At 35.5% G+C, this 23,188-nt stretch overlaps 1 protein-coding gene across 1 annotated transcript; it reads right to left on the bottom strand.

Annotated features, from left to right (window-relative positions):
* Nucleotides 1-19,662: 19,662 nt before the first annotated feature.
* On the bottom strand, nucleotides 19,663-22,702 carry LOC141611874 (pentatricopeptide repeat-containing protein At1g79490, mitochondrial). The gene has a single exon (XM_074430525.1). The coding sequence runs from the start codon at nucleotides 22,306-22,308 to the stop codon at nucleotides 19,855-19,857; it is 2,454 nt and encodes an 817-aa protein (XP_074286626.1). The 5' UTR covers nucleotides 22,309-22,702; the 3' UTR covers nucleotides 19,663-19,854.
* Between the last annotated feature and the right edge of the window lie 486 nt (nucleotides 22,703-23,188).

Genomic DNA, 23,188 nt, shown 5'->3' with positions numbered 1-23,188 from the left:
TTATGTAAATAGTAATCGACCCGTTTATTGTTTTAAAACTGCGGTGATCCATTCGGGGATGGTGAGCAGATATTGAGCTGGTATGAGTTGAGTACTGGGATAGCTGGGATGTGCCACGGTCTTGATGATAGAAGTCTTCCGCTGTAGCTAGTAGTTTTCATAAAGATTTCAGTTAAATCAGTAGACAGTCAGTTTGAGAACATGTATTCGTACTTTTGGTTTTGGTTTTGGTTTTGAGATTGTAACCTTTCACTAAAGTATTTCTATTTAAACGTTGTTTCATTATTGTTTATTTGATTATCATTGTCTCGGGTAACCGAGATGGTAACATCCTTATACCTGGGTGGTCCTGGTAAGGTGCAGTGGTGTTTGCTCTCAAGATTTGGAGACATTACCTTTAAGGGGCGACCTTTAAGGTATTTTCAGATCACAAGAGTCTCAAGTACATCTTCACTCAAAAGGAGTTGAACATGAGACAGAGGAGGTGGATGGAGCTGATTGGCGATTATGACATGGATATTATCTACCATGAAGGGAAAGCCATTGTTGTTGCAGATGCTTTGAGTAGGAAGAGTGTACATTCTTTGTGTACAGCTCTATCTTTGATGAGGTTGAGAGATGAGGTGGGGAAGTTTGGTATATATATGATGCAGAGAGGAGATGCTGTGGGAGATTTGACAGTACAACCTGATCTTTATGAGGATATTCGTGGTAAACAGGCTTTGGATCCTAAGATGGTTGAGTGGAGAGCTGGAGTAGAGAAAGGGACAGTGTCTCGATTCTCCATTCATACAGATGGTAGTTTGAGGTTCGATGGTAGGTGGTGTGTCCCTAATGATGAGGAGCTGAAAAAGACAATCATGACAGAGGCACATTGTACACCATATTCAGTACATCCAGGTGGTGACAAGCTATACAAGGATTTGAAGAACACGTTTTGGTGGCCTGGGATGAAGAAAGAAACAACAGAGTTTGTGGCCCGTTGTTTGACATGCCAGAGAGTTAAAGGGGAACAGCGACGACCACAAGGTAAGATTCAGTCTTTAGAGGTACCTGAGTGGAAGTGGGAATCCATTTCTATGGATTTTATCGTGGGTTTGCCAAAGAGTCAACAGGGTAACAACATGATATGGGTAATAGTGGATCGACTGACCAAGTCAGCTCACTTTGTGCCAATGAAAGATACATGGACTAAAGCACAATTAGCTATGGCCTACAGGAAGAATGTGCTTAAGTTACATGGAGTCCCTAAGGACATAGTGTCTGACAGAGATGCGAGATTTATCTCAAGGTTTTGGAAAGAGTTGCAGGAATCTTTGGGAACAACGTTGAAGATGAGTATAGCTTTTCATCCTGCGACAGACGGTCAGACTGAGAGAACAATCAAAACTCTTGAGGATATGTTACGGGCTTGTGTGATGGACTTTGGTGGTAGCTGGGAACAGAGGTTGGATTTGATAGAGTTTTCTTACAACAACAGCTATCACACTAGTATTGGCATGGCAACGTTTGAGGCTTTATATGGGAGGAGATGCAGGAGTCCGATTTGTTGGGACGACAAAGGTCTTTGAGGCAAAGGTTCTAGGACCAGAGATGGTACATGAGATGGTTGAACAGATTAAGATGATCGAGGAACGGATGAGAGCAAACGATAGGCAAAAGAGTTATGCAGATCTACATCGCCGGGATATAGAGTTTCAGGTTGGGGATAAGGTTCTTCTGAAAGTGTCCCCTATGCGTGGGGTTATGAGATTTGGGAAGAAAGGCAAGCTGAGTCAGAAGTTCATCGGACCTTATGAGATCTTAGAGCGAGTTGGGGAGGTTGCTTATCGTCTGGCTTTACCGGCTGCGTTAGAGAGAGTGCATAATGTGTTTCATGTATCGCACTGCATGAAGTATGTGAGTGACCCGTCACATGTGTTAGAGGCAGAGAGCTTAGAGCTAGATGAGTCTTTATCATATCTTGAGGTACCTAAGCAGATTCTTGATCGGAAGGTTATGAAGACTAGGAGTGGTGAGACAGTCTTGCTTAAGATCCTTTGGTCTAACCACGAGACTGAGGAAGCTACATGGGAGGCAGAGGATGCCATGAGAGAGCGTTACCCTTTCCTTTTTGATCAGGTATGTATGGTTACGGGGACGTAACCTTGTTTCTTTTAGGGGGGTAGGAGATGATCGCAAAGAGTTTTTATGAGTTTTATACCCTTTTTATGTTGTGTCAGCATGGTTGTTGTCGTTGAGTCGGGTTGAGTTTGGGTTGGTAACATGTTTTATGTTCAGCTTTGTTTTGGTTGTTGAGTCGGGAATGCGTAGTGTGTGTCTTTGTTTTGTTGTGGTTTGAACTTCGGGGACGAAGTTCTTTTTAAGGAGGGAAGACTGTAATACTACGTATTTATGAGTCTTGGGGTACTCTATCGAGTAGGCCTTACTCTGTCGAGTAAGGGCGTGTTGCGGATTAAAATAGTTTCTGACCTATTGGGTACTCGATCGAGTAACGTGGGTACTCGATCGAGTAAGGGGGCACTCGATCGAGTACCTTAGCTACTCGATCGAGTAGCCGGTTTACGGGGGCTGTTTTCTCGGGTTTTGTTAATAATGCGATTAGAGTATATAATACTTCCGTCATTGTTCCTAAATCACTTTTCAAAACCTAATCACTGTGAGAAGAGAAAGCAAACTACGTCATTAGCTTTAATCGCATTGTTGGCAAATCCCGGAGCTTGGAAGGTCGGATTTCACTTTCCTTTATACCGTTGTGATCCTTGCGTCGAGGGTAAGATCTATATACCATTTTTATGATGTTTCTTTAAAGTTGGTTAAACCCTAGTTTGGGGATTTGGGGGTTTTGTTGTTTGTATGATTGGTAGTGATTATGTGTTTGTATATTAGGAGGAGGATTCGTAGAGGAAGCTTTTTGATATCAGCTGTGAGATCGTCTGATTGTTGTGCTTTCCAGGTAGGGTTTCCCTACTCAGTATTACTTACATAATGTGTGGTGATTGTGCTGTAGTTAGTGTTGTTGATTGATTCAGACGGTTGCGATATTGTATTGTGATTGTGATTGTTTGTCTCTGGTTCTCGAGATGCGTTCTCGGCTGAGTGGAGTCACTTGCGGGAGTGGCTTCACGCCCTAGTTTCGCCCTTCGTGGAACCCGCCACGGAAGGGGATGTGCACATTAATGGGACAGGGTTATCGCTCGGTATGATGAGCGGGGATTTTGTGGGTACGGGCTGCGGTCCCCCATCGGCGTGGTCTGGTCCAAAGGATGGTCGGTGACGGAGATGGAATGGAGTGGATGATTGTGTATGATTGTTTGAGTTTGTATTGTTCTTGTATTGTTGGTTATATAAATTATGTAAATAGTACTGACCCCGTTTATTGTTTTAAAACCTGCGGTGATCCATTCGGGGATGGTGAGCAGATATTGAGCAGGTATGAGTTGAGTACTGGGATAGCTGGGATGTGCCACGGTCTTGATGATAGAAGTCTTCCGTTGTAGCTAGTAGTTTTAATAAACATTTCAGTTAAATCATTAGACAGTCAGTTTGAGAACATGTATTCGTACTTTTGGTTTTGGTTTTGAGATTGTAACCTTTCACTAAAGTATTTCTATTTAAACGTTGTTTCATTATTGTTTATTTGATTATCATTGTCTCGGATAACCGAGATGGTAACATTCTTATACCTGGGTGGTCCTGGTAAGACACTTGGAGTATGGGGGTGTTACAGCCTTAGCCAATTTATACTTTGAAAGGTATAACTATGTTAACAAATGGAGGGAGAGTTCAAAAACAGGGAAAAGAAGTCATAAATTAAAGTTTTAAAACAATTTTAGGAAAAAAATGCAACTTAATGGAGTAATTTTAGCAAAAAAATTCAAAAGGGGGTAATTTTTAAAATGTGGATTTCAAAAAGGAGTAAAATATAATTAATTCTACTATATCTTAAATTTCATTTGTCATACTAACTGAACAGTTAACTGAAACCTAAAAATATATTAAAAGGTAACTGAAAATTAAGAGATGATAATTTAATTGATTAAGCCAAAAATGTTTGGCAAACTAACCGAAAGGTAGCTGTTTTTTTGGTAAAATGATATAAAAGGACATAATAAGTTCTCTGTATTTAATATTATAAATTGAATGAATAAAAAAATAGGTAACTTATTTCTCACATGCTCCTCTTATTTTGGTAAATAATTTATCTATCAAATAGTTACAAAAATTTAATATAAATCAAATATTGCTCAAAAGCTAATTTCTTTGCAATAAAGCCTAAATATGAGACTTTTCATGATCTCTCAACCTTACCTTATATCTAATTAATTACTTCTTGATGTTTTTTTTTGCCAATATTTACTTATTTTGACCCTATTGTTAGTAGTTGATCTCAAGTTCCATTTTTAATGTTATAATCTCCATTATAGCTATTGGTTCAAAATAAATATTAGCAATTAGGCATTGTAACACAAGGTACATATATACTCCAAAATCACGACGAAATGTAATAAATAAGTAATTGGTTCAAAATAAATGTTAGCTTTCTACATAAGAATAAAAATTATTGTTAACTCTACAATAAGAAAAAAGCAAATTAATTTGATAAAAAAGGAAAATCTATCACAAGTGCCCAACTATATCGCATTTGTCTTGGATGTAGCGAATATAAATAAAGTTTTAGACTCAAACTGAATTTTAAATCGTGCCAACCATGAGTGTTATATATGGGGAAAATAATATCAGAATTATTTGAGAAAGTTATAGAATAGACGAGTATATGACATTTAAATGGAACGAAACTATTTTAAGATCTCCCAAAGTTGAAGCGGTTATGGTTTTGAAAATTTTTACTTGCGACAAGTAGGGGCATGTAATTTTTCTATTAAATACGGGTATGAGAAGGCGTACATTCGTCATGTCTTATCCCCCATTTGGCATCCTTACTTTTAGGCGTCGCTTTTGTTTTCATTATGCGAGATTTGGTCGGTATTTTAGTTGGTATAGACTTTGGGAGTAAGATTCATTATCTTTTAGGAATTTCATACTAAATATATTTCATCCTCTTCACAATGCTCTTCCGTATTGCTTCTACACAATTGTTAATGCGGAAGTTTGATCATAATTTTCGACATATTAATGGTCAAAGTTATAAAAGTTTGACCTATAAGAAGCAAGCCGGAAGAGTTTAAGAAGGGGAGAGAGTATACATGATGAATTTTTTTAATATAACTCATAATAGTATGCTCTACCAAGTGCGGTATGCCGGTTACGTTGTAGAGGAACATTAACTCCGTAAGAGAATTATCTAACGGGACCTGTCTTATTATCAATCGCCCTAGAAAATTCATAGTAGAAGGGAAGATACTTACGGGTTCCAAAGTCGGCAAAAGGTACTGAACCCGATCGAGGATAGTAATGACTTCCTCAAATACAAAGATTCTTTTTGTTTTTAAGCAGAGACAATATACGTTGAGGCCATGCTACGTAGACGTGACAAATAGATCGTGTCGTGTCGGGTTGATGTGTCACATTTAAACGGATCACGAACTCTTTAACCCAAACCCAACCCAATTAAATCTCGTGTCGTGTTCGTGTCGATCCAGTTATATTAATAGGTCATCAAACCTCAACCCTAACCCGTTAATTTCGTGTCGTATTTTCGTGGCATGTCATATTTGGAAAGTGTAAGTATATTTATGTGAGGATCAAGAAAATTTGGGATTAATTTAGTAAATAGGTTATTCGTGTCGGGTTCGTGTGTAGAGTGCTCAACCCAAACTTACCCAATTAAATCTCGTGTCGTGTCCTTGTCGACAAACTTACACAAATGGGTCGGTAAATGTCAACCCAAACCCGTTAATTTCGTGTCGGATTCTTGTCGAATTTTCGTGTCATGTCATTGTTTATCGGCTCTAATACTGCGCTATAACAATAAACAGGAGTTAGGGACAATCACTAAATTATGCTGAAATTTACCTGCCGAAACCAATTTTTATTAATGGCCAGCTTTATGTAGTTTTAAGAACAACGTTATCCGAGAGATTAAGGTTCTACATCGATGATAGAGACCAAATGTATCAAGGCCACAAGAAGGACATTGTTTACAAAGAAGTTTTCATAATTTACCAAATTAAGATGTCGTATTATATATTTTGCATGGAGTTTTTAAGGATAAGTAGTCAAAGACTATTTCGGTAAAAAATAGATGGTGCTAAGACAATTAGAACGGTAACTCTATAATTCAACTATATCTCTGAATGTTAGTATACAACTCATATAGTTAAATACCAAATGCCACAACGCTTTCGTTGCTTTTTTTTGTTATAGGAACTGATGATTAATCTGTACTCATCTAAATCAACTGCTGAAAATTTTGTTTGCTTCTATTGTTAGCATAATTTGACTTTTTGTTAAATTTAATAGTTTTCTATTACCAGACCATGGTAACGTAAAACAACGTTTTTAGCGGTGCAATAAAATATATACTACTAACTGACATTATTATACTAACTTGGTAACCCAACTATTTTAAAAAATGACATAAACTACTAACTGATGTTGTCACAGATAATACTACTAGGTGCCCGTGCATTCTATGTAATAGAATCAGAGATATTGCGAGATGTCTATAAGGAGAAAATACTCTTAATTGTAAATAGTCAAGGTAAAATTATGTTGTAAGAGATCTAACATTTTCTTCCAATGCACTAAATATATATAATTATGATACCTGCTGTGTAACATCATTCAGTTTTACGTAGTTGTAAGATAATTTGCAAAACTCATAAAGATATGTCTCCGTTATTAAGGTTCATATTGGTGAGCTCCACTATGTTTATAAAGAAAACATTTTGTATTTAATTAAAAACCGGTTGTGCCTGTAACAATGAAAAAGCTAGCCACATACTTAGTGGTTGTTTGGTTACCCCTTCTAAAACACATGAATTGTAATTCATGTGATTTGCAAAATAAGTGTGTTGTTTGTTTACCCAAGATCCAATGAATTAAAGTTCCATAGGAACTCTAATTCCTCCATAATGGAGGAAGTTGCTTACCTAGCCTCCTTCTAGGTAAGTGATAATTCATATGGAATTCACTTCCCACATTCCAACGAAACAAATTTCCTCAATTTCATGTGAATTGCAAAAACATATGAATTGATACTTCCTTGGAACTCCAATTTCGGTTGTGAACCAAACGACCCCTGAAACTATGTCACTTGATGTTATAATAAATGATGGCAAAAATTTTATGATAAAAGCACTAATAATTCATCGGTTATCATCTATACCAATCACGATTTTATTTTTTCCATCAATGACAACATAGTAGGACTTTTCTATCAACTTAAGAATATATTTTTACAAATAATCCTAATGAGAGCCCCATGCATCGCACGGGTTTTTCAACTAGTTAGATTAATAATAAACCAATTAAGACCGCTTTGACATCTAACGTAACAATTTTAACATGAATAAATGGGCGTACTGATTGAATAAACATAAAATTATCACCTGACTCAGACTTGTCAAAAGAATTGAAACCCAACTCACTTGAAGGGTTATATTGAGTTATTGACCCAAAAAAACACAAATCCGGCATTACCCAACCTGATACGAAAGTTATGCGGAAGCAGTTTAATAGAATAACGAACAATAATGAAAAAGAGATATTTGCTTCGAAATCTGCCAAGAAATCGAAACAATGGGATATTTGCTCGGGTTAGACCTGTAACTCGAACAATGGTGAACTATAATCAAGACCTATTGATTATAACTCGGGTTAATGCTTGAAAACGCGTCAAACAATAACAATTTTGGAACGAACTCATGTTTACAACTGTAAACGAAAAACTCTCACTGTTTTTATCAATAACTCAATCTTCGATATCTAAAACGGTACAATTGACTCCCTATTTATACTAATAGGCCGACTTGCTAAACAAAGCCAAAACCAACTTAAAACACGTTAAAACTTTACCTAAACACGTTGCAATTTTAAATTGCTTATTCCTAAATAATAATACTTCTAATACTAAAAATATTAATTGAGATGACGACATTAATTACTTGACTCCGAGCTAAACTTGAGCTAGTCTGCGCCCTCATGTTGTTTGAGCTACCATGTTCAGCCTTATCTTTATTTTGGCATCATCATTTTTGGATCATCCCATCCCCTTTAGAAAGGAATTGTCCTCAATTCTTGTTGCCTCAATATGTCGGGATCAAAGATGAATATTACAAACCCGAACAAACTCGAACACATAGTCGAGCCATCCTTGATGCCATCACGCAGCTCGTTTACCTTTGCTAAGTTCCAGACCTCTTAGAAATCTATATCTCATTACTTAACATATTCATATATGTTTCAAAATTAATTTAGTCATAAAATTAATTAGATCTTATGCATGCAAACATAAGTAAATATTAAGGAGAAATCATCATTCTTACATTGATATTTCGGATTATTGGGCACAAGTAAGATCTCCTTCTTACTTGTTCTTGAGCACTCCTTAAATGGAAGAACAAATGATTCAAGTATAGAATCCCTCCCAAGGAATAATACCCAAGGTAATCTCTTAATAAAATTAATATTATTGATACTAGAACAATATTAATTTGAATAAAATTGACCCAAAAAATATTTTGTTCTCTTAATTTTCGGCTAAGAGAAAGGGAGAAGGAGGAAGAATTTTTATCTCTCTAAAACTCAATATTTTAGATGGTAAATGAATGAATAATACACTAATCTTTTTAGTAGTGTATTTGGTAAAAATAGAGAAAAAACCCATGGTTTTCTCTTATGACAAAACCGGGTAGAGGGAGGGGTTTTGAGGGCCAATGCATAAGCAAGGTGTTCTTCACAAGAGGCACTAGGTATTGTTGGAATATGTGTCCTCCGACAATAATGCGATCACGACTGTTGATCATGATGATCACATGTTTAAATCTCATTATAAAGAATACAATTGGGAAGTAATTTTTACTGTCAACTGGTCAACATATATCGGTAATGATTGGCTGACTAGAGTTTGACATTACTGTCGTGCGACGGTGGTGATCAGTTGATCCCCTTGGTCATACCTATAGGGCAACACTCTTAATTGATCATTTAATTAATCGTATAATGTTACGAGTTAATTAAATTACTTGAAAATTGACGGACGATTTTGGAAGTAAAATTTACGTATCACATTGTAATGTGATTAAATGAGATACGGTCTGAGTAATTGAATCGTATCATTACTCGGATGAAATAATTGTTTAAAGTAACAATTGAATTGAATGAATTATTATAAATACAATCTGTTGTGATTTATAAGTGGTAAAATATTTTGGTACTAGTAATTATGAAATTACTAAGTCGATTTTTGTATGTGACGTATTTTTATTAATACGTTGATTTTTAATATGTTAAAAATACACAACAAATTTATGCTACATATGACATGTGACATTTTGACAATTGACAAAAATAATATGGATTCCATATTATCCATTTGGACCGAAAATAAGAGGAGGTTTAAGCTAATTGTGTTTGCTTAAATTAGTGGTAAACATAATGATTGTTTGCTTTAGTAGCCATGCAACCCTATTGTGCATTGTGAAGACAAATGAGTGCATGCATTGGCTCCCCTCCCACTCCCCTTGTCCGGTTTTTAGAGAAGGAAAAACCACTTGGTTTTTCCTCTCCTTTTACCATATACTTAATATGATTATTGATAATTCATTTCATACTTTTCACTCATCCAAAATAAGAGTTTTAGAGAGATAAAAAGCTCTCTTCTTCTTCTCTCCCAAAACCGAAATATTTGAGTGTTACATAATATTTTGGGTCAATTTTCTATAAGATTAATATTGTACTAGTTCTTATAATATTAATTTTATTAAGAGTAAGCCTTGGGTATAAAGCTTTGGGAGAGATCCTACACTTGGATCTTAGTTCTTCCATTAAAGGATAGCACAAGAACAAGAGAGAAAGGTGATCTCTCTTGTGCCCTTAAAACCGAAATCACAATGTAAGAACATGATTTCTTCTTTATTTTGCTCATTTGTTTGCATGCATAAAATCCATCTTTAATTTTATGACAAATTAAATTAAAACATATATGAGTATGTAAGTATATAGATCTACTTTTCCTTCAATCGGTATCAACAGCCATGGTTGTTTGAATGCAAATCGGTTAAAAGTTTTTCCGAGTTATAAAGAGTAACATATAAAACTTGTAAAATTTGTGTTATTATGATATATCACAAAATTAATTCATGCATGTTAAAATTTCTGATCCTAAAATGTTTTAGGATATTTTGGTTAAATTTACGGATTTTTATTGTTCATATTATACAATAATGACATTTAAATATGATTTTATGAGTAAAAATGTCATTTTCGGTGTAAAATTAGCTATACTTCGAATTATCAGGTGATTTTTGGATATGTTGTCACATATATTATTTTGAGATAACCTGTAAATTTTCATAATTTTTGGACTTGTTATGCTCGAAAAATGGATTTTTCATTATTAAATTCGGATTTAGGTGAAAAATAGGTTAATATGAGTTAAATTTTGAATCTGGTCATAAAATTTAATATGTTGTCACATGCAATTTTACAAGATGTATGTAAAATAATGGGCTATAGTGAAGTCTTTTTGCATGATTTATGGATTTTTGAAGAAAAATAGCATAATTAGTGACATTATTAGTGAAAAATTAATAAAACATAATCTATGACTAAGGAAAAACGTCTAATGTTGCATTTTATTACCTTTTTCAGATCTAAAATTAAAAAGTTAATGAATATAATTTTTCTCATGTTTTTATGATTATTTTATTAAAAACCGATAAGCTGCAACATTGTTTTTCCGGAAAAATTTCGAAATTTTTGACCTAAGGTTTTGAACATTATGAGTGTCATGGTATTTTTCCAGAATGTTCATGAGTTTAAATTTCAAATTTTGAATTTGTTTGAAATTTTGTGATTTATTTGAAGTTTATAGCTTATTTTTGTAATTTTTAGTCCATTAATGAACAATTTTATAAATATGAGTTAATTATGGTCAAATTATTAGTGAAGACTAAATTTTTAGTCCTAAGAGGTTAGGGTAATTAACTTATGCATAAATATGAATTTATGTAATTTTTGTGATTGTAAAATGTTGAAATCACGCAAATCCGTAAAAACCGAGTAATATACGATATTGGCTAATTAAAGGCAATTTAGCATAAAATTGAGCATGTTCATACATATTATAATGCTGCATTTTCTTTATGATTGTCATAATTTTAATTTATGTAATTTTGAATTATGTAATTTTACTTAGTATGGCCTTAAATTTTAATTGGTATTTCCCGAAATGTATGGGAATATCGATTCGGTTGTAATTTTATTGTGATCTCGTATCACCGTTTTGTAATTTAATAGATTTATATTTTATTTTAGTTACAAATGTATAATAGGAAATTATGTAATTTATTATGTAATTTTATTCATTCCGGAGTTCCCAAAGACGGATTTCTTCAAGAATGGCGATACATAAAGACGGTGTTACCTCGAGATGCGTGCCACAACCGAAGTTCAAGGGACCAATGGAGTTGGTTTCCGAATATGTAATAGTTAAATAGTTTTTCTATTTTAGGAAAGGCCATACTAGGATTTATTTATTTTTATGCTTGCATTTTATTTTATGTCACATGCATCGCTAAATCGCCATAACTAAAACATGCATCCTTATTTTATCGAGTTTATCGACCGTGTCAATTAAAATTATCGTAGTTCACCGCTTTAGTTCACTTAAAACGTGATAGATAATAAATTGACATGACCTCTCGCTAAAACAATCAATTGAGATATAGCCTTACCAAATAGTAGAAACCATGAAAACCTATTTCGCGAGGGAGTGCACTCGGCTACCCCGGGGTACAAACCTTGTTACGTAGGGGAATTGGGTGATAAATGTCTATCCACCGAATTCATGTTGATGAGGGTTTCATCGGCTACCCCGTGCCTAAGTTAATGTGGGTTTGGATAATGGACACATTTATTCGAAATTTGGATTGAACTCAACAAAAGTAATTGATAAGGGTTTCATCGGCTACCCCGTGCCCTTGTTGATGTGTTTTGGGCTATAGATAAGCATTAGAGTAATTTTATCGACCAAGAGTTCTAAAAGTAGAATCGATTAAAAAGTTAATCCACCGAGTTATATTGATAAAGGTTTCATCGGCTACCCCGTGCCTAAGCCGATATGAATTTGGGTCTTGGAATCATTTATCTAGTTGGGTAGAGGTCACTAGAAAAATGCATTAAAACTTGTTTAAATCATACATTCTTACGAGTATTATTATTAAAACGACATTTGTTTTACTCCTTATATTTTGTTTTGTAGACCACTTCTTTTTCTCATAACTAATGGCAACACCAACTCCAAACGCCACACCTCTCGCTAGTTCATCATGGCTCCGATCCTTTATGGATCGATGTAAACTTGAAAAGAATGGGTCAAATTTTTCCGATTGGGATGCCCAACTCAAATTGGCCGCCCAAGGTGACGACAAGCTTCGTTACCTTACCGAGGCCTCTCCACCCGAACCTACCACTAGGTCGACCGCCGCCACTAGGGAAGCATATGAGGCTTACCAAAAGGAGTCCGCCGCAATGAAAAATGTCTTGATATTTGCGATGGAGGCGGACCTCCAAAGGAGAGCCTTTAAAATGGGCAATGCTAATGAGATTTACTCCAAGCTTGTGACAATGTTTTCACAAACTCCGCGGATCGTCCAATATGAGGCGGCCGCGGCATTCTTTGATCTCGACTTCAAAGAGGGCCAAGCCCTCATGTGCTCAAACTTATGGAGCTTGTCGAGACCTTGAAAATTCAAAAGGTTGAAATCCCCAAAGAACTCATTGTAGATAGGATTCTACACTCCTTGTCTAAAGTGAAAGCGTATGTTCAATTCCGGGTGAATTTTAACATGCAAGACAAGGATGTGTCTCTTGAGGAGTTGCACAAGTTACTTGTGCAAGCCGAAAGGGACATGGGGTTAAATGTGAACCCGCCCAAGGATGTGCTTAACATAAGCACTAAGAGTAAGGGGAAGTTAAAAAAGAATGGGAGAAAGGGCAAGAAGCAAGCTCCCACATTCACCAAAGCTAAGACTTGTGAAGCTAGCACTTCAAAAATCAAGAAGGGTCGATAAATGCCATTATTGTAATGGTATGGGACATTGGAAAAGAAATTGTTCCAAATACCTTGGTGATATTAAGGCTGGAAAGATTACTCCAGTAGGTAAATGACTATCCTTCTTTTATGTTTCTAATTCAACTATGGTATTATGATGCAAAGTTGTGATAATGGATCTCCCTTTTATTGTAAATAGGGCCTCCACCAAGCAAAGACAAGGGAAAGGAAAAGCAAGCATGAGAAACCATCGAGAAGCTAGGGATAGCTTTTATGGAGCTTTGCTTTTCATTGTCTTATTTTAAATTATGTTTTGAATTTTAGAACCTTAAGTTTCCGTGTTCGACATGGAAAGGTATTTTGGATAATGGGTTGTATTTTGGATAATGGTGACTTGGTTTGCAACCCAAGTCACCCGTTTTATCATGTTATCCGTTTGTTCTAAAAATTCATGTTTAAATGCTTGCTCTTAGAAACATAAGATTATTCACTTAAAATGATCTAATAGACAAATATAATGACGGGTTTCATTATATGTCCACATGCTTGAGGCTTGTGTATGATCATTTATAAAGCGATTTTGAGTCTATGAACTCTCTTAAAGGAATGTCAATCACCAAGTACACATATGAAATCTATAACTATTAGTCTATCTATGAGATAGTTCTCCTTATACTTAAACATCATTATTTGTGTCTCATATGCTATCTTTGAATCTATAGTGTATTTATTCTAAAGATAGAGTGGGAGAAAAATGAGGACACAACACACAAGGTAAGATAAAAATTGTGTACTTGTGTAAATGAAGATCTACGCAAGAGAGAATGATTTGAATGAAGGTATATATATTTACATAGTATACCGAATAGATGAGATCTGTGGTCTCAAGTTAGTTCTATATGACTAAAGAGACCAAGTGAAGTAATCATAAGAGTATATTCTCAAGATAACTACACGAGGAGACCAAAAGAAAGTTTTGGAAGAAAAATGACTAATGTAAAGTCTTAACAAGTTTTTGACTAAGTTCTATATGATAAATATTTTGACCAATAGTTTCAACCTTGAGATTTACTTAAGAGCCTAAATGAATCAAAGTCACATACTAGTTATGATCGAGTTGCAAAGATTGATATACCGATATCTTCAATGGCCAAGTTTTAACCACGAAAATGTCATCGCTTAAACCTCGTGATGAAAAGGGTTAAACCTCCTTCCGAAAGGGTATTTCGAAGGACGTGTTCTAAATATTATTTATATTTGAATAATGACATTGCTACACATCATTATGACATGAGTGTGTTAGAGATTTAAAATATCTTTTCATAAGGTTAAGATAAGACCACTTCAAAATAGGTATTTTGAAAGGATATGATGGGAACATATATGGTTTTATCTTAATAACTTGGCAATGCAATTTATGTTTCAATTCTTGAAAAGTTTCGATTGAGAAGTCAATTTCGAAATATGCAGAATTGAGTGGGAGTTAGGAAATTCTCATGTGAAGACATGGAATTTAGTGGGAGCTATCATCCTTTGAATGTTTACAACTCACCACTCATTAAAGAATGACGAGCTAATACCTTCTTTCATAAAGAAGCATTTGAGTTTTCAATTCTGGATGAAAATGGACTATGATGAATCCAATTACATCAAGGGATGTTGGATAAGTATTGGGAGATACACATCGTATCAACATTCACATAGGTTATTCATGAAAGTGAAATGGAATTGCCATTAGCAGTCATGGTCGTTCCTTGAATCTAAATATAGTTGATGTCATGATTAAAAGTTACTAATGTTTCCGCCATTAGAATAATCATGCACATGTCCAAATAATGAATCATATGCATAAGAGCATGATGATTCATTGGTAAGCCACAATAGAAACGTCATGAATTCTCAAGTAGAATCCGATGAGCGATTTCGGTGTTTGTCAGAATGCTCTTATATGTGTCAAGAGGTTGCGCATATTTATGAAAATCCGAGCACATGTAAGGATTTATGAGAATCCTAAATCTTTCAAGCCTAGAAAGAGAAATAAGAAGTTTTGGAAAGATATTTAGTTGAATAAGAAGTTACTCAAAACTAATCTTTCCTAACTATGCTAGGACTTGTGAGAAGTGCTAGGCCAATCGTCTTGGCAAATTGTTGCAAGACTCTACAAAACATGTACCTAGTGCATTGTGTGTGGATGGAGTACTTGATCAGTACAAGTTATATCATTCACCACAAATTCGTTCGTTATGTGATAATCGATAAGAAAGTTCTTTCAAGATAAAGAACCAAAACCGAGGTCGGGAACCTTGATGTGTACTTGGTAAAGTTCATGCTATGAGAGAGAACATGAATGTAAAGGAAAATGCAAGTGTAAGAGGTTTGAACACATGGACACATGGCATGTTAAACTTCTGTTGCAATCAATAAGTGTTTACACTTATGATATACATCACAAGGTTGTAATGTGATATTGACTACCCGAGTGTGATGTCGACATTTGTCGTTTGAGTTATTATTAACTCACCTTGTACATTGTTATATCCAAACGGGTTGTGGAGACAATTGAACCCCGTTAAAGTGAACACGGATTAACATTGTATTTGCCCATAGTTACATGTATGAGGTGACGTCTCGAAGTGACTAGAGTGTGATGCGATTGATGGCAAGTTCAAGTGCCATAGAGTCATGTGAGATGACTAGTCGATCACATAGGCAGATCGTTTAGGAACTTTTTGTCGGGCCTAATGACCGCTTATAGAGTTCTCGCAAATTTATATAGCCCGGTCGTGGCGAGAGCTACTATAGTATTCGAATGAGTCGATTCTTTTGACTAAAGACTATTCGCCTAAGATGACACATTTGATTAACTTTGATTTGTGTTACTACGACCTTCGTAAATGGGGTCAAATGGGCATATTTTGGGTTATGATGGTGTGGCTAGTCGAAGGGAATGAGTGCGATAGGAATTGTCCACCCCTAGTCAGGGTTATAACAATATCTCGGGGCCACTCGAGGAGTAATGAATCGAAATGCGTGGCCACGCTCGGAAAGTATCTATGATAGATAAGTCCTAGGTCAATCGCTTATTCTCCGGATCGAGGAAACCACTCTCGATATGATCACTTGCAAGTATGACCTGAAAGACACCTTGCATTGAGTGGGAGATAGTAATAGGACAAGAGAATTGGTGACGCACACTTGTCGAGGACAAGTGGGAGATTGTTGGAATATGTGTCCTCCGACAATAATGCGATTCATGATTGTTGATCATGATGATCACATGTTTAAATCTCATTATAAAGAATACAATTGGGAAGTAATTTTTATCACAACCGGTCAACATATATCGGTAATGATTGGCTGACTAGAGTTTGACATTACTGTCGTGCGACGGTGGTGATCAGTTGATCCCCTTGGTCATACCTATAGGGCAACACTCTTAATTGATCATTTAATTAATCGTATAATGTTACGAGTTAATTAAATTACTTGAAAATTGACGGACGATTTTGGAAGTAAAATTTACGTATCACATTGTAATGTGATTAAATGAGATACTGATGCGAGTAATTGAATCGTATCATTACTCGGATGAAATAATTGTTTAAAGTAACAATTGAATTGAATGAATTATTATAAATACAATCTGTTGTGATTTATAAGTGGTAAAATATTTTGGTACTAGTAATTATGAAATTACTAAGTCGATTTTTGTATGTGACGTATTTTTATTAATACGTTGATTTTTAATATGTTAAAAATACACAACAAATTTATGCTACATATGACATGTGACATTTTGACAATTGACAAAAATAATATGGATTCCATATTATCCATTTGGACCGAAAATAAGAGGAGGTTTAAGCTAATTGTGTTTGCTTAAATTAGTGGTAAACATAATGATTGTTTGCTTTAGTAGCCATGCAACCCTATTGTGCATTGTGAAGACAAATGAGTGCATGCATTGGCTCCCCTCCCACTCCCCTTGTCCGGTTTTTAGAGAAGGAAAAACCACTTGGTTTTTCCTCTCCTTTTACCATATACTTAATATGATTATTGATAATTCATTTCATACTTTTCACTCATCCAAAATAAGAGTTTTAGAGAGATAAAAAGCTCTCTTCTTCTTCTCTCCCAAAACCGAAATATTTGAGTGTTACATAATATTTTGGGTCAATTTTCTATAAGATTAATATTGTACTAGTTCTTATAATATTAATTTTTATTAAGAGTAAGCCTTGGGTATAAAGCTTTGGGAGAGATCCTACACTTGGATCTTAGTTCTTCCATTAAAGGATAGCACAAGAACAAGAGAGAAAGATGATCTCTCTTGTGCCCTTAAAACCGAAATCACAATGTAAGAGCATGATTTCTTCTTTATTTTGCTCATTTGTTTGCATGCATAAAATCCATCTTTAATTTTATGACAAATTAAATTAAAACATATATGAGTATGTAAGTATATAGATCTACTTTTCCTTCAGGTATGCATGGCTAGTTTTAGGGAAAAATGATTATGTTTTCCACTTAATTAATCAACATAATATTTTCCTAATACTCCCACTAATTCGGTCCAATTAAGATAAAATGGACTCCATTTTATCTTTGTCAATTTTGTCAATTTGTCACATGTCACATGTCATGTAAAATTGTTATGTATTTTTAACATATTAAAAATCAACGCATTAATAAAAATACGTCATATACAAAATCGACTTAGTAATTCATCATTACTTGTACCAAAATATTTTACCAATTATAAATCACAACATCTTGTATTTATAATAAATTATTCATTCAAATGCAATTGTTTCCTTAAACAATAATTTCATCTAAGTAACAAAACAATTCGATCACTTAGACCGTATCTTATTTAATCAAATTATAATGAGATACGTAAATATTACTTCCAAAATCGTCCGTCAATTTTAAGTAATTTAATTAACCCGTATCGTCATACGATCAATTAAATAATCAATTAAGAGTGTTACCCTTTAGGTATGACATAAGGGGATCAATCGATCACCACCGTCAACGACGAAGAAATGTCAAACTCTAGTCACCAATCATTACCGATATGTGTGGACCAAATTGACAAGAAATATTACTTCCCAATTGTATTCTTTAGAATGAGACTTAAACATGTGATCATCATGATCGACAGTTGTGATCGCATTATTGTCGGAGGACACATATTCCAACAAGACCCACTCATGCCAACCACCCCACCACCCTCCGTGCACAAGTCTTAAAATTCTACCCCGAACCACTTCAGTTTTACATTCAAATTTATCCCTTCAAAAGTTCTTCCAAGCTTGTCTTCTTGATGATTATCAAGAGAAGAAATAACAAATTTTGTAACTTGAAGATCGATAACTTGCACTGGCTCCTCCTCATCATAATCGTCAAAAATAGGAGGCAATGCGGGATCAAACTTATCATTGTCCTCGTAGATGCTTTCAAATTCGAACACTCTTTCCATGTCTCTTCTTTTTACCCTTTTTTTTCCGGATGAATAGTACCACGCGTGAACAATAACTTTTTTTTTTTTTTTTTTTTTAAAAAAAAAAAAAAATGTCACGCCTTGAAGAACAGGTTACTAGAAACTTGCTCATGAGATGCAAAACCGATTAACCCTCAAACTACCTGCTTGAGTTGAACCCTTAAACTCCAATCGCAATCAGAAATTCAACTAACAACTTGATTTTGACACGCCTAGGACCGTCTAGATTTGAGGAAATCAAGAGCCTGATACGAAAGTTGCGCGGAAGCGTTTAATAGAATAACGAACAATAATGAAAAAGAGATATTTGCTTCGAAATCTGCCAAGAAATCGAAACAATGGGATATTTGCTCGAGTTAGACCTATAACTCGAACAATGGTGAACTATAATCAAGACCTATTGATCATAACTCGGGTTAATGCTTGAAAACGCGTCAAAACAATAACAATTTTGGAGCGAACTCATCGAACCGATGTTTACAACTGTAAATGAAAAACTCACTGTTTTTATCAATAATTCAATCTTCGATATCTAAAATAGTACAATTGACTCCCTATTTATACTAATAGGCCGACTTGCTAAACAAGCCAAAACCAACTTAAAACACGCTGAAACTTACCTAAACTCGACTTTCCTAAAGCTAATATAATTGCCCTATATTTCTTATTCGATAATTAGGAAATAAGTAAAATAACCGGCTGCAATTTTAAATTGCTTATTCCTAAATAATAATACTTCTAATACTAATAATATTAATTGAGATGACGACATTAATTACTTGACTCCGAGCTGAACTTGAGCTAGTCTGCGTCCTCGTTTTGCGCGAGCTACCATATTCAGCCTTATCTTTATTTTGGCATCGTCATTTTTGGATCACAGCCCCCTTTATCCCTCACCTGAGACCCAATTCCTAACTCTAAAGTCTAAACACATATAGCTTGATATACAAAGCTTAAGCGAGAAATATAGGCAACGGAATTTACAAGTGCAAAATTTGTTTACTAGAGCTAAAATTCTAAACCAGTTTAGGGATGGGTATACAAAGTACCTTAGCCACGATTCTAGTTTTACATGATCTCGACAAAGTAAAAGAAAGACAGAGAAAAAGAGCAATGAAACTCAACATCTGATACGTAAAAAAACAAATAACACCTATACTCATTAAGTGAGTCAGAAAGCCTTGCCTGCAACAAGAGGCTTAGGTTGAGATAATGATCGGTTTTCAGGTGCAGAGCTGGGGAATAATATATTCAACTTGTGCATGAGAATGTCAGCTGTCGACGGCATCTCATTCAAAAGGAACTTCTGAACTATGGGTTTCTTAAACCATTCTAAGACCGAATCCCCTGGAGCTCTCAAAACAACCTTACTAACCTCAAATGGAGAATCAACTGAGCTTAGCATCTGGGCAATCACAATTTTCAGGGTCGGTCCAGTCACAAGTTTGACCCTTCTAGGAACAACCCCATAATAAAGCATCCGTTTTCTAAACCTATGAAGAGTATGCACAACAGCAATAAGGGCAGCTCCGACTGATAAGTTTCTAACATCCAGGGACCAGGCAATATGCTGATCAAAGACTATTGCCTTTGGGAAAAGTTTATTTTCATAAGCAACCTTCCAAACACAACGAGCACGATTAAACTGTCCCATAAGAACAAGATAATTAAGGAGAACGTTAACGAAATACCTAGCAGCACCCTCTTCTAGCTCATAATCAATACCTTGGAAGAATTCACGGACAAACGATAAAACTGGTTGCTTCCTTTGTTCGGGACCCGTAAACAAACCACACATGAAGGAGTGCGCCTTTTGCTTCGTAGCACTAAGAATCGACATCAAATGCTTTTCACTTTCCTCGTCCTGACATCGGACAAGATGAGCTAAAATTGAGGTGTATAAAATGAGATCGACTTTTGCAGCCGAGTTGACATATGTTTCAAGAAGAGGTTTTGCTGATTCATATGATCCGTTCTTCATGCATGATTCAAAAAGTTGGCGAATGATAAAATTATTCGTCCTTATCCCAGAAGAACTCATGAACCGAAGCCACCTTAAAGCTAGATCAACAGATCCATCTTTGATATATACCATCAAAACATCGCTTGCACTAACATCTGCAGGATAGCCCATGCCTTTCATTTCGAGCAAAATTTTAGCAGCCACATCCACTAGTTTCTTGTTGGCCAAAAGAATGAGGAGTGCAGTATATGTGCTAAGACTAGGTCTTAAACCTGCATTTATCATAGAATTATATAGTTTCATGGCAGGATCCACTTGTCCAGAGGCAGCATGCATTTCTAAAAGACATGAGTAAGTAGATGGTGTAGGCAGAAAACCCGCTTTCTCCATATCCTGGAAAACAGACATGGCGGTGTCAAGTTTTCCTGATTTAGCATGAGATTCAACAACCATAGTGTAAAGTCCATAATTGGGCCTAAATCCCGCTTTCCTCATCTCCTCCCAAAGCCCAAGTGCAGCTTCTAACTTTCCAGCCTTGACATAAGACTCTACTAGCGAAACAAACATACCGGCAGATGGCCTGTACCCAAGACCCTGCATTTCCATGTACAACTTCATAGACATATCAAGTCTTCCAGCTTTCCCCATAAGATCAACCAGTGATGAAAATATAGTAAAGCTAGGACGAAAGCTCTTCTCTTTCATCTCTTGAAAAAGTTTCAGTGCACCATCAAGACGACCGGACCTAGCCAGGCTTGGTATCATCAACTCATAAGTTGCGTTATCTAATGAGCTTCCAGCGGCTACCATACTCTCATATACTTCAACTGCTTTATAAGGCAATCCTTTATTCAAAAATAAGGTTATGAGATGGTTATATGTCTGTGTATCAACTTTAAAACCAGTTTCCTGAATCTTCTTAAAGCAACAATATGATACCTCCAATTTCTCTGCCTTAGCTAAATACTGAATAACTCGATTATATGAACTAAAAGAAGACGCCCCATCATGAACAGAATCACGTATCATCTCATCAAATAGTGTTGGCAACTTATCATAATCCCTACTTTTATTCAATCCATCTAACAACAACAAGTAGCATTCATCATTTGGCACATACCATGGTTGCCTCTTTGCCCACTGGAACAAGCTGGCCGACATTTCACCCTCATTGATTATCTTTATTGCCTGTATTAAATGGGTCATATTAGGTACAAACTGAAGTTTATCCAATTGATTTTCCATCTCAGGACCCCATTTCCACCTCTTCAGCACCTCCACAATTTTAGCGACAGCAGAAGCATTCAAAAATGGCTTCTTTACGCCACCAGCCATTACATGGTCATCAACACCCGGTTCTACGGAACGCACACCTTTACCAGAGTAAATAACACTGCCCTTCTCATCTAAATACTCTATCTCTTCAGTCCATTCATTAGAAGTGGACTTCTCAGAGCAGTAGCTCCTCACAAAATTAGGGGTTTTAGCTGTGCTATAGTTTTCAAAAATTCGACTGAAACCCACAAATTTTAACACTTTTCCATGAATAATTTCACCATCATGAAATGAATTTTGGGTCTGTCTTGAAAAGGGTGCAGCAAAACTAGGGTTTTTGCGGAGGAGAGTGATATTTCTCCTACACAAATTTCTACAGTGAAACATCAACTTGGGAGATAGTGACGATTAAATCAATTTGAGGGTAGAAATTCAGAATCGTGTACAGATCTTACCAGAAAAGAGAGAATCTGGTTTGCATCAACCCCAAAACCATCTAAAACCCTAAACCCATGAAACTCCACAAGAGCAGGTAGCAGGGTATCAAGTTTGAGAGTGCAGCAGCCTCAAGCCCTTGGACCATTCTGCAGTGGTTAGGCTAACGCTATTGTTTGGGAGTCAAAGCCCCATTGCATATCCATTTCCTTAAACAGATAATCCCGTCAATAATTTACCCTTTCCTTTACTAGGTATTTCCGTGTTTTCTAATAAATAATCAACCCATGCATTATACACTCAGTTGTATATGCTCTACGGTGTAAAATTTGAATTTTGTGATAAAGTATCTAGCTTTATGTCAAATAATATGAGTCTTGTTAGAAAGTATTGATTTCATCTATTTACACATTAAAAACATAAACTTTGAATTAGCTCTGAAAAAATACATATAAGCTCGAATTCTTATACCTTATTTGTACAATGCTTATGGTACAACTGGATGTATAATCCTATTTGTGATAAATAATCAATTCATCTCCTCTTACCCCGCTAAAATATTTCCGCAATTTACTCCTCATTTCAAGTTGATTTTGATTTTATTTTTATAGACTTGTATACTCATCCATCTCCCCTTACTCCGCTAATCGTATATAAAGTAATTGTAAACTATCTAGTGAGACGAAGGGAGTACATTATTAGAATATTTCCGCAATTTCAATCATTTCAATCATTTCTATACATTTAATACATTAAAATCACAAATGTATAGCATAATACTGACTGAAACAGGAGGAATACCATATTATTTTACCTTTATCTTATATTGCCT

This window comes from Silene latifolia, chromosome 11, assembly GCF_048544455.1.
Source record: "Silene latifolia isolate original U9 population chromosome 11, ASM4854445v1, whole genome shotgun sequence".
NCBI lineage: Eukaryota > Viridiplantae > Streptophyta > Magnoliopsida > Caryophyllales > Caryophyllaceae > Silene > Silene latifolia.
Note: the sequence above shows the minus strand (reverse complement) of the source record. Positions and strands in the feature narration are given on the sequence as shown.

What these genes read in the sequence shown, in the direction of transcription:
- LOC141611874 (XM_074430525.1), bottom strand. Translation starts at nt 22,308, where the DNA reads ATGTTTCACTGTAGAAATTTGTGTAGGAGAAATATCACTCTCCTCCGC.